The sequence below is a fragment of the Plutella xylostella genome, chromosome 13 (assembly GCF_932276165.1).
Source record: "Plutella xylostella chromosome 13, ilPluXylo3.1, whole genome shotgun sequence".
NCBI lineage: Eukaryota > Metazoa > Arthropoda > Insecta > Lepidoptera > Plutellidae > Plutella > Plutella xylostella.
Genome location: NC_063993.1, coordinates 5874531 through 5887639, shown reverse-complemented (window position 1 = coordinate 5887639; position 13109 = coordinate 5874531). Strand labels below are relative to the sequence as shown.

Here is a 13109-nt window from a genome sequence, read left to right as displayed (position 1 = left end):
GCATTGCGCAATGGCGGTCGGTCCTGTTTACTGATGAGTGCAGAGTGTGTCTGCATGGCAGTGACAGGAGAGGCCGGGTCTACCGGCGTCCGGGGGAACGATTTGCCCAATGTTGTTTCGCTGAAACAGTAGCATATGGCGGCGGTTCCTGCATGATGTGGGCTGGTATTTCTCTAGAGGGAAAAACCGCACTTGTTTTCGTGCCTGGAGGCGGCCGAGGAGGCGGGTTAACAGCTGATCGGTACATCACCGACATTCTACTCGGTCATGTTGTGCCCTATGCAGAATTTGTCGGTGAAGACTTCGTGCTAATGCACGACAATGCCCGCTGCCACACGGCACGAGTCAGTCGGCAGTTTCTGAGAGAGAAGGAATTGCGCACGATGGACTGGCCTGCGCTCAGTCCTGACCTGAATCCCATCGAACACTTATGGGACGAGCTCAAAAGAAGAGTTCGGGCCAGGAATCCAGTCCCTGCAAGCGTGGACGAGCTGAAGACAGCTTTATTAGAGGAGTGGGACGGCATTCCTCAGGAAACTGTCAAAAAGTTGATAAGGTCTATGAGAAACAGGCTGCAGGCTGTAATTAGGGCAAGAGGGGGCAATACAAAGTATTGATTTAAATAAATAAATTTTTATCTTAACATTTTTTGTTTAATTTGTATAATACGATACCCATACCCTTTTTTCCTAAATTCCCGTTTTTCCTACAATTGCGTTCAGACATCATTTATTTCAAAAATGATGAATGGATTTCAATAATAATGATATCAAATTAAAGCTGACATCTTAAGCTTTTAAATGACATATCATTTTTATTATTTCTATTCATAATTTTACTTGTATTAATGTATGTTTGCGCCGTCAAGGCTTGAGTCGATTTGGTTGCTCGCGAGTGTACTTTACTACGTACTTGCATTGCATTATGTAAATACATAAATGTGTTAATGTTATGTCTCGTAATTAATCTCATTATTTATTCATTCCACGTATCGAGCCGAAGATGAAAGCGAACTTACAAGTCAATACATTTACTGCCAAACTACAGTAGTGGAGAGGCACTACATAGAAGAAGAAGAGGAATGTAGGGTACCTTCATTTCAGTGTATGCATCTACACTATTCGTGACCTATTCACGTGAACACAACGGCTGCTAATGTCTTACTTGTGATGCGAGTCACCAGGGGTCAACTCTTCATCCACCTACTCACAGTGGACCAGCGTGGTGGAAATAAATCATCCATGCTTAGGCACAGAGTTTCAAACTTATGCAGGTCCAGATGCAGATGACCCACGAAGAGAACATGGCTCAGCCCCTTCGCCGATTACATTCGTATCAGCCTTTTTATTATGTTTGTAGGCAACCCCCCACATAACAAGGCGTGTGTTTTTATGTAACAATTCTAACAACGAATCCCACCAGTCATTGGCCCAAAAACGGAACAATTTGAATAATCACTTTATTCCTGGGCGAGTTGCACATGTAATTTCCTTCATGTTGATGGATAGCTAAAAGAGTGTGGAATCTGTAAGACATTCCACCAACTTAAGTTCTAACCGGCTAATAGCTACAAAATATATTCAACTTTACCAGTGTCTACAGTTGTAAGAAAGGATGTACGCTTAACCCCTCGTAAAAGAGCAAAAGAATCATGTTATAAGCAAGCGACTGAAACTTCAACGCATTAAACAAAGGAAGCCGTTAAAAGGTCTTCAACCTTCTTAAGTCTATGGCTCAACTTTTACGGGCATATTAAAAACTAGGCAAGTTGCAGAGTTGGCATGCGAGGGGCTAAGTTTCATTGGGGGAAGTTTAGTCACTTGCTTGACTGAAAACCTGCCGAAGAGTTCTGTGAAGCCTATTAGTTCACACGGACTATCGTGAAAAGGTGTTACGTAAACTAGTGATGGAATAAATCGGGCTATCAGCAATAGACATTTCTGGGAAAGTGAAAAAAATCTTATCTGTTATTGTGCCTGCTTAAAATTTCATATAATATAATTAACTAAAATAACCCAAATATCGTACTGAAACAATGAGTGAATAATGAAATAATAAAGCTCGCTAAAGCTAAACAATTTAATTTCATCGAAAAAATAAAAAAACTGCCACATAAAAATGAAACGTACAATATTTAGTACCAGCATTCTCACCAAACGTGCATGGTAATAATTGCCATGCAAGCGTCTCGGCACAAACATCCAGGCACACACAGGCACACATAGCGGTCTAGACACGGCATATAGAACCTAGGTATCTAGATTTACTCCACGTGAACGGCCCCGTAGACACACTTGCCTGTGAACGTACTGGGAACACACGGTACCTTTGAAAGCACAGTAATTGTTTCATTTCAATCACATTGATGAGTGTTTTGCAAATTGTGAAGATTGTTATGTGTCTACAAAAGGATAAAGTGATGTGAGAATAACTTCTTAATCAACCCTATATTGTGCTCTACCACAGGCGGGATTTGCCTGGATCCCGTGCAAACAGGCTCTCTATTATGCAAAGACACGGATTATAAGTACCTGCGTACTGCTTATTTAGTCATTCACATTATGGGGTCAGATACGCGTTACTTGGAAACCTGTGCGGACCTCATTGTACTCAACGAAAAGGACATACAAACAGATGATAAAGGTTAGTTTAAATATGTAAGTCTATATAAAATGTAATGCATGCACCGCATCGAATGCATGAAAATATTATAATCTAGCCACTAAATAAATAATATATCTATCTAAATGCTAAAACGGTTGTTTTTTCGTTAAAACAATTAGGCACCTAGGTAATGTGTAATTTGATTAACCCTCTACCTAGTAGTCGGATTAACTTGGCCTCAAATATTAGGTAGCATGTTTCACAATGACCTAGCTAAGTCGAAGAAGCCGACAAAGGCTTATAAATACTTTAGTAAGTCATTGACCGTGACTTGCACTTGAAATGTTTGAACATGATTACTCGATAAGCATTACGCTCCGGAAAAAGTCTTCTAGACGCTAAACGCGGGTTGACTATGAATTGCTAATCTACTTTAACTTGGGCCTAAGGTTCATCGAACTACCTTAGAGTGCGTGACATTCTAGAACCCCATTAAGGAGTAGCGTAACTTGAAACAACGAGCCAGTACCGCGAAATGGAAATAAGATTTCTGCGAACCCTCCCCGGTATCGTCTGACGTCACCGATCAACTGTCGCGGCGGTGCTATAAGCTGACACATCAGTAATCCTCGTAGCCGAATACAATCGACTTGCACGATACCATCAGTTCCATTCTTGCCGTCGCGCAAACCAGTGGGGTAAACGCCGAAATCCACCCACGGTAAACAATACGGAATAAATCGAATCGCCATGGAGACAGCGTGCTTTGTATCACTGATAACCGTGATAAAGGATAAGTAATCCGCGTAAAGAAGCTAGATGTTGCAAACGAAGCCATATCCTAAAATGCTATGGTGGAAACATCTAGACTGTGTTCAAGAGAATCTCATGATGATAGAGAGAGAGGAGCAGAGGAGCAAAGAGTACTCTGAGAATACGACGGTCTCGTTTGCGATCCCCAACGCAAGGGACCCAGTACTGCAGGACAATCTGCTCATAGCTAACATAGAACAAGTGAAAACGTTGCAAGCTTCACTTTTCCCAATATGCAACAAAGGTAAAGATTCGCAAAACGGATCTAGATTCTTCAGTGACTTTCAGAGATTGGGTAAAACTTTTTGTCAGAAGAAAGTATGGATGTATTTAGCTAATTCTTGAAGTCACTTGTTTGGTAGAGATTATAATTCTAAACGTAGAAGGCACATAATTAAATACGTATAATTTTAAAATGAGTTCATCCGTAGTATTATTGATTGATGGTTATTACTTTTTAGACTGTTGAATCGATCGAAGTTGCGTGCTTATCAATGAATCTTAGTACCGCCAAAGTAGGTTTTGGCATACGAAAATTGTGTCTGCACTTGTGTTACGTAAAACTAGAATAGGTATTTGGTAGGTAGTACCTACATTAAATTTTTTCTTCCTTGTCTATAAAATTATCTAAAATATAACATAAGCAGAAAATCTATAGCAGTAAAAAGTAATTTCTTCAGTTCAAAAGTATTTTTTATGTGCAGGAACATTCATAAGCAGTTTTCTGCAAAATAACATCAAGACAAATCAATTAGAAATCAACACTGATGTGAAGACATTCAGGACTGTTGCGAAGCTTAAGGAGCCCAGAGAACTATTCGCTTTACCCAAGGAACTAGACTGTCCACAGCAAGCACCTCGATGGCCTACGGAATGTCAAGTATGATCTTAAAAATCATAACATCTATTCAAGAGGAAATTCATGTATTTGAAGGCTCTTCGTTTTTTAGGTAGTAGAGGAGAGGATAAATCATTTGACGTGGTGTCCGGCTGTACCGGAGCCGTATTACGTCGCGTCCGGTAAAGAACTGAAGCCGCAACCGGTCGGAGAGGAGGCTGGATCCGTCACCTTTCAGTACTACCCGATGAGCGCGGTAAATTACGTGAGTCTTGGCCGATGCTTCCACTGCAGTAGTGTATTGTCTTATTTGCACGCGAAATGGTTAAGGTTTCCCCATCTTATTGGTTGTCTCGTAGACATTGCTTTAAGCAATAACTCTTTATATTTTTACGAAAGCATGTATTTATACATTTCAGATGGTAGGTATATATTTTTATGTAGTACAGGTAAGATAATTATGCATTGTAGCTAACGACAATCTCCAGCCTCCTTCTTTAGATAACGACTCTCTGCAAAATGTCTCTGTAATTTCCAGTTCAGTCGCTCGACAGTCGGTGGTTCCCGCCTATATTTATCAGCCTGTGCCAGCGCAGGGGGAGACGACGAACTGAGATTCGAGTCGAGGTTCGAAAGCGGAAACCTGGCTAAAGCTGTGCGCATCACGTCCGCATACTACGAGCTTCATCTGCGAACTGATCTTTACACCAACCGACACATGCAATGGTTTTATTTCCGCGTCACTAACACAAAGAAACAAATGATGTACAGGTAAGGGTATAGTGCAATAGTGCATTAATAGTAGAAGAATCTAGGTACTCAGAGTATTCAAGATAATCAAGTTGCATGCATAGACGAAATTGACATTGCACGACGAAGTAATCATGCAGCGTGGCGATTACTTCGGAAGAGGGTTTATTTTCCCCACGCAGTTCAGAGTTTTGAGCTTTTACCTGAATAAGCCTGCTATTTATAAATATGCTATTCAAAAATAAATAAATAAATTTATGTTTGAAATGAATAGGGCCTATAAATAGGGTCACAAAGCATGTACGGATATAGAAAAGCCTTTTAACCTTGACATAATGCAAAAATGATGCCCTCTTTATTAGGTTTTCCATAGTGAATTTGTCGAAGGCGGAAAGCTTATACAATGAGGGCATGCGACCTCTATTATACTCGACCAAGGACGCTCAACTGCATTCGATCGGCTGGCGACGCTGTGGGGACAACATCGCCTATTATAAGAATGATCCCACGTAAGTTATAAACATATACATCTGTACCTTTCAGTTATTGATCGGAACTGGATTTTAAATGCAAACTTGGCTCTTGGCTTGGCTTGGAGGTATTATAATGATGGCTAATATAGAAATATCAACAACGCAACACTGACGCCTGTAAATATCCACGGGGAGGACACACTGTGCCCATGTATTAGATTAGAGCGCTGGCCATTTTTAGGCCACTATTTAATAATTAAGTTTAGTACAACTTAGATATTTTATGAAACTTTTACCTACAGTCAATAAACATATACTTAAACATCTATAATCAGAGTTACACTCTTTATCTTAAAAGGAAAGCCAGACACTACACTCATATCTTGTTTATTTCCAGATGTGAAGAGGAGGAACAGTTCCCCAGCTACACTCTAACCTTCAACATAGAATTTCCCCACTCAGACGATGCTGTCTACATTGCACATTGTTATCCATACACCTACTCAGACTTGCAGGAGTACTTGTCTAAGCTGCAAGCTCACCCTGTCAAGTCCACATTTTCAAAACTGAGGCTTTTGTGTCGGACATTAGCCGGAAACAATGTGTACTATTTAACTGTGACTGCACCTCCGAATCCAAATGAGGCTGAGCAGAAGGTGAGATTCCTACAAGAAAAACAATCGATCATAATGTTATTTTCATTACGTGTCTCCTAATATATCTCTAGCAACGTTGGCAAATGGTTCCTAGGCTAGTTCTAGAATAACTCTTGTTTTCTTTCAGAAAAAGAAAGCAGTAGTAATAACAGCCAGAGTGCATCCAGGTGAAACGCCGTCATCATGGATGATGAAAGGCTTTATGGACTATTTAACTGGAGATACGAATCAAGCGCGTGAGCTGCGAGAGAAATTCATTTTCAAATTAGTGCCCATGTTGAATCCGGATGGCGTAAGTGAAATAACCGACAAACAATAAATACTAGTTTATATTTTTAACAACAATGGAATATTTTATCGCAGGTTATTGTCGGAAATAATAGATGTTCATTGACCGGAAAGGACCTGAATAGACAATATCGAACAGTAATAAGAGAGACCTACCCCTCTGTGTGGCATACTAAAGTAATGATTCGCAGGTAAGTGTTCAACTTAATGTAGACTTAGAATTACAAACTTCTTGCTGAAGTACTGCCCTGTGCCCTGCTTTTATTTCTACAAACACAAACCAAAGAATAGTTTACTAATTTAGATTACAAGAAGAATGTGGAGTAGCGATGTATGTGGACTTGCACGCTCACTCTCGGAAACATAACGTCTTCATCTACGGCTGTGAAAGCAGAAGATTTTCTGATAAACGACTACAGGAGCAAGTATTTCCCCTGATGCTGCACAAGAATGCTGCAGACAAGGTAAAGTAGGCTTATAAAACCTGCGGATAATTCTGTGAAATATTATTAGTAAGCTTTCTTTCTAAATTTTACGTTCCAAAAACCGTTTTTCTTTCAGTTCTCGTTTGAAAACTGCAAATTCCGAATACAACGCAGCAAAGAGGGCACCGGCAGGGTCGTAGTTTGGATGTTGGGAGTAGCCAACAGCTATACGATGGAAGCTTCGTTTGGTGGGTCTGAATTAGGCAGCCGGGTATCCACGCACTTTACCGTACAAGACTTTGAGAGTCTCGGAAGAACATTTTGTGAAACTCTACTAGACTTCTACGATGAGGATCCGAGTAAGGAAAGACTGAGAAACAAAATTGTCACGAGGTTGCTGAAGGAGGGATCTAATGCTGATGAGCCTACTAATATTGAACTTTCGGATTACTCTAGGTATGTTAAAGCGGATAAAAAGTTGCGTCTTCTCATACCGTCTCCACTGCTACGTAGATTATTTAAAAAAAAATAGTGCAAATAATAATAATAAATGGACACCAGAAAACACTAAATAGGTAACTTATCGTAGAAATTCCATACTACCTATCTTTTATTAATTAAACTATCAACTCTGCTAACATACCGACGATTCGACGATCGCATGGCGTACTGGTTAGTGGCCCTGACTGCTATGCCGAAGGTCCCGGGTTCGATTCCCGGCTGGGGCAGATATTTGTTTAAAAGACAAATATTTGTACTCGGGTCTTGGGTGTTGATATTTATATTTAATATTTATCTATCTATGTATTTGTGTAGATATATCAGCTATCCGATACCCATAACACAGGTTCTGCCTAGCTTGGGATCGGATGGCCGTGTGTGAGATGTCCCCACATATTATATTATATTATTATATTTATTATTATTATACCTGACGTTGATTCAACGTTTTACTCTCTTTTTGTTGGCAGTGATGAAGGAGATACGTCCAGCAGCAGCTCAGAGGCAGCGGCACCGAGAGACAGAGCTGATGCGAAGCACCCCGCACCGCCACCGTCTCCAATCTTCCCAGATATCAACAGGAGCCCCATTGAGGTACAGTTCGGTTCAAACAACTTGGTAGTCCTGAAGTTGGCAGCGAATGCACTTTTGTACCATGTCAAACTAACAAACTATTCATTCTTTCAAACTTGTTGACAGTAAAGTTGGTTCTTAACTTCAGAACTATCAAGTTGTTTAGACCGAACTATAATGACTAATCTTTTCAACACGGTGACAAACTCTACACCAGCCCTAGTATTTGTTGCCGAAACGTAAGACGATGCATTTCGTTATCATGCGTGTAAGGTTGATAATTTTATATGGATAATTTTTGTGCTCTTTTTAAGATTTAATAGTTATTTTCACTATTGCAGAAGCCGAGGAAGCTGCGACCAAAGTTAGAAAGAATAAGCCGAATTGAAAAGAAAACGAAACGAGAAACGTTGCAGGTACAATTTTTACTTAACTGAAAATCATAAGTTTTAATTTTAAAATTTTCATCTATCAACATTATTTTTTATTCCTTTCCTTGTCCAAGGTATCGACTGCAACGATTGATCTGACCTCCGATGCAATGACCGATCCATCTTCCGAAGGAGAATCTTGTGAAGAAAATCTTAGCCCCATAAGAAGAGTTCACAAACTCCTCCATTCTTCATCAAAACAAAAGCCACGGCGGAAGAAGAAAATGCCACCAGAACTTAAGATTATTCCTGCTCCAGTAAGTGTAGTAAACATTAGACATGTCTTTAAAACCCCGAGATAAGTACAAATAAATTTACATACCTCTAGATGTATTTTTGTGAAGCTCCTTAGTAACAATTTCAAACTGTTTAGGTTTAGACTAACAACTATCTCAATAGTTGGAATGCCCGGCTGTATGTGCTCACTTTTGTGTTAAAACTAAGCACTCTTACGTACCTGCTATTACCATAATGTAAAATATGGATAACTAATACCAAACAGTCTCTCGGTAAATATTGTTACCTCGAAATTCTCATGGTCATTTACGCTATTTCTGAGCGTCTTGTTTAGTATGCCTCAAAACATTTTCATTTAATTAATACCTACATAAAACTTACAAAGAGACACTAAAACCTTTATCTGATAATTTTCAGACTAGCGATTCCCCTTACCATTCAGATCGGGAGAAAAAGGGTCAGAAAATTTGCAGACCTCGTAGCGTATCGATGTTTAATGAAACAATCGAGAAACCTAAACTAAACCCTGCGTCGTGGCATCAGTTTCGGAGGCTGCCTCCTCCCAAGTAAGTTGGCATAGAAGTGTGAAATCACATATCAGAAAGTACGAATTTCTATTTGGATTTAAGGCGCTCTAACCAGCGTGTACAACAGTGTTTAGCTGTGGCCGTTATGGTCGTCGTCGAGGTCACCTCCATACAGACCTGCGACTGGTGGGTATGAGGCTATTGAAGGATGATGATGATCAATCTTAGAGGTATTATTACCTATTTAATTTTTATACTCTCCTCAAGGGTATAAGGGGTATCACTTTGGCAGCATGGAAAATATTAAAATTGTTTATACACTCGCGAGCAACCAAATCGACTCAAGCCTTGACGGCGCAAACATACATTAATACAAGTAAAATTATGAATAGAAATAATAAAAATGATATGTCATTTAAAAGCTTAAGATGTCAGCTTTAATTTGATATCATTATTATTGAAATCCATTCATCATTTTTGAAATAAATGATGTCTGAACGCAATTGTAGGAAAAACGGGAATTTAGGAAAAAAGGGTATGGGTATCGTATTATACAAATTAAACAAAAAATGTTAAGATAAAAATTTATTTATTTAAATCAATACTTTGTATTGCCCCCTCTTGCCCTAATTACAGCCTGCAGCCTGTTTCTCATAGACCTTATCAACTTTTTGACAGTTTCCTGAGGAATGCCGTCCCACTCCTCTAATAAAGCTGTCTTCAGCTCGTCCACGCTTGCAGGGACTGGATTCCTGGCCCGAACTCTTCTTTTGAGCTCGTCCCATAAGTGTTCGATGGGATTCAGGTCAGGACTGAGCGCAGGCCAGTCCATCGTGCGCAATTCCTTCTCTCTCAGAAACTGCCGACTGACTCGTGCCGTGTGGCAGCGGGCATTGTCGTGCATTAGCACGAAGTCTTCACCGACAAATTCTGCATAGGGCACAACATGACCGAGTAGAATGTCGGTGATGTACCGATCAGCTGTTAACCCGCCTCCTCGGCCGCCTCCAGGCACGAAAACAAGTGCGGTTTTTCCCTCTAGAGAAATACCAGCCCACATCATGCAGGAACCGCCGCCATATGCTACTGTTTCAGCGAAACAACATTGGGCAAATCGTTCCCCCGGACGCCGGTAGACCCGGCCTCTCCTGTCACTGCCATGCAGACACACTCTGCACTCATCAGTAAACAGGACCGACCGCCATTGCGCAATGCTCCAATCGAGATGCTCTCGAGCAAACTGAAGACGCGCTTGTCGGTGGCCTGCAGTCAATTTGGGGCCTGATGCAGGTCTTTTTGGTGTCAAGTTGGCTTCCTTCAAGCGTCTTCTCACTGTCCACTCGCTGACAGCCACTTGTCGTACACGTCTCAGTTCTTGCTGCACATCAACGCCCGTAAGGTGTCGATTGCGCAGCGAGGTTGAGACAATGAAGCGGTCGTCTCTCTCTGAAGTGCAGCGGTGGCGGCCCGTTCTTGGTCTTCGATTGAAGGCACCAGTCTCTTGGAACCGTCTGTATACTCGGGATACAGCAGACTGGCTCAAGTGGAGCTGGGCAGCGACTGCTCGCTGACTTAACCCTTGTTGCAGCAAGGCAACAACTTGAGCAGCTTCTTCTGGTGTGGTATCCATGGGTTTGCGAAAACAAGGAATACAATGCAACGAGATGTGTACCGGTCAACTTGCAACAAGCGACTGATAAGGTACACCGGATGTGGAAAGGTTTTATAGCGGGATCAGGTAGCGCAAGGCGTGGATTCCTAATGAGGTAATTAACACTGACGGGCAATTAAAATGCGTCATTAAATCTGCGCTTAGTTTTTTTTTATGGTATTGATCTTAATTGAAAGCCTAATTCTTCAGCTTTCGAATGACATATCACTTTTATATTTACCATTTATCGTTTTAGGAAAATCAATGTATATGTGCGCCGTGAAGGCTTGAGTCGATTTGGTTGCTCGCGAGTGTATAAACAAAGCATTTTGATATGGAATCTATGAAGGGAATGTCACATTTTCACTTCTTCAAACTTCACAACTTTATCTACTCTTTACCATATTGGGTTTATAAGCATAAATTTTATACAGGATCCTTTTTTATTGTATGACGTTTTTAATTTCTAGTAGCGCTTTCTATTATTTAAATAAACAAACGAAAATCTGTATGTTGGGAGAATCACTCTCCTCCATTTAAAATTTATCTCTGTTTAAATCCAGATGTCTCATGGATGTGAAGAATAGAAGCAATCAGCCGTCTGAATTACAAGTTAAACTGAACTCCCTGAAGAAGAATGTGTGGACCGGGGTGCAAGGGGACGAGAAGGGGCCCTTGTCGTGGGGCATCTCCAGCTTTGCCATGAACTCGTACTTTACCGACAGTGAGGCATTGCTCAGGTATTTATTTACTATTAAAATAACATACATTTGTATGCTCACGCCTGTCTCCCAGAGGGATAGGAAAAGAATATGGCCCTACTTACTATTAAAATAACTGTAGTTTTAATTTATAACTTAAACTTTTTATTAATAATTAATGATTAATTTCTTTATATATTCTTTATTAGATCCTGTTCCAAGAAACTAGAAGAATTAGAGGGTGAGCAGAAGAAATGTAAACAGGAAAAGAAGAAAAAGAAATCAAAAGTGAAAAGCAAAATAACTCTGAAAGTGCCAAACTCACTGGATGACCTAGAACCTATAAACAAATTACCAAAGCCCTGGAAAAAGAAGGGGAAGTATGTGTATTTCAATTTATAGTTCTTGTTTTTATAGAATACTCACACTTCATGATGATGATGATGATGAAATCCTCTTATCCCTCATCAGGGACATAGGGCTCGAAGAAAGGATTTCCACTTCTCCCGATCCTGCTTCATAGTATGTTGCAAAATAATTTTATTTATTTCAGATTAAAACATACAAAGTCGGAGAGTGCTACTTACATCACTAACACAAGTTTCTCAGATGTACCAAAAAATTCTCAACCCATCACTCAGAAAGTCAGCCAGAAAGATAGCAAGCAGGCAAAACTGCGATTCAGAAAATCTGCCTTTGTCACAACCGCAGTTCAAAGCAAGAAGACAAATAAAACTAATAACACTGCAGCATCTGATGACTCAGAAAGTGATGATTCTGTTGAAACTACAAAGAAAGTGAAGAAAAAGAATACAACAACAAAAAGCAAATCAAAGAAAAGTAATGTGGAAACTAAAAACAAAAACTTGTAACTAACATAAGTATAATAGTAAAACTTTAGAAATAACTTTTAAAAGTTAAAGACTTAATGCAATAACTGTACCAACTAAAACATACTAGGCTGTATAAGACTTACATTTATGATTAAGTAACACAGTATAATAGGTTTATGAAAACAATGGAGAGTTTTTTCTAGATTTTTTAATAAAGAGCTGATAATTAAAACTTTCTTGTTATTTTGTGCAAAGGTGTTTTCATTTAATCACCAAAATTATAGGAACTTTTGCTTATATTTTTCATACATTTATGAATTTGAGCTTTTGATAATTCATTCCAAGAGTTAAAAGGAAAGAAGAAGATTGGTTCACCTACATAATTAATTACATAAAATGTTTTTAAAGTTTTGAGGTTACTTACCAAATTCTACTGACTCTGAAACTAGGTTCACTCCATTCACTGAATTCAACAAAATCTTAAAGATTATAATCGTTCAGTTCAATACCTAATTGATTAAAACTTTATAAAAGCTTTCTTTTAGTAAAAACTGAAAACATTCCGCAGCGGTATTGTTTATTTTATTTCACTGACAGCTGACTGATCTGTCAGATGGCAGGTGATATTATGACAGACGCAGAACCAACGTTGAATTTACGAGCGTATTTTTGTTCGGTTAAATGAGCAATAATCTCAGGTGATATATTTTCGTTTGTTAAGGTGGCACTACTTATTTAATTAAAGGTACTTTTACATGTTTTGATAGATGGTAACTTGGTAAGATTATTCTGAAGGCACCAAATTAAA

The 13109-nt window shown here is 39.5% G+C and overlaps 1 protein-coding gene across 1 annotated transcript; it reads left to right on the top strand.

The window, feature by feature from the left end:
- Positions 1-3289: 3289 nt before the first annotated feature.
- On the top strand, positions 3290-12340 carry LOC105388974 (cytosolic carboxypeptidase 2). Its single transcript, XM_011560023.3, has 17 exons — positions 3290-3661; positions 4122-4297; positions 4368-4520; positions 4794-5026; positions 5368-5514; positions 5876-6134; positions 6262-6426; positions 6498-6613; positions 6727-6886; positions 6984-7303; positions 7819-7942; positions 8263-8337; positions 8427-8609; positions 9007-9155; positions 11331-11507; positions 11678-11848; positions 12022-12340. The coding sequence occupies exons 1-17, from the start codon at positions 3424-3426 to the stop codon at positions 12338-12340; spliced, it is 3165 nt and encodes a 1054-aa protein (XP_011558325.3). The 5' UTR covers positions 3290-3423.
- The last annotated feature ends 769 nt before the right edge of the window (positions 12341-13109 follow it).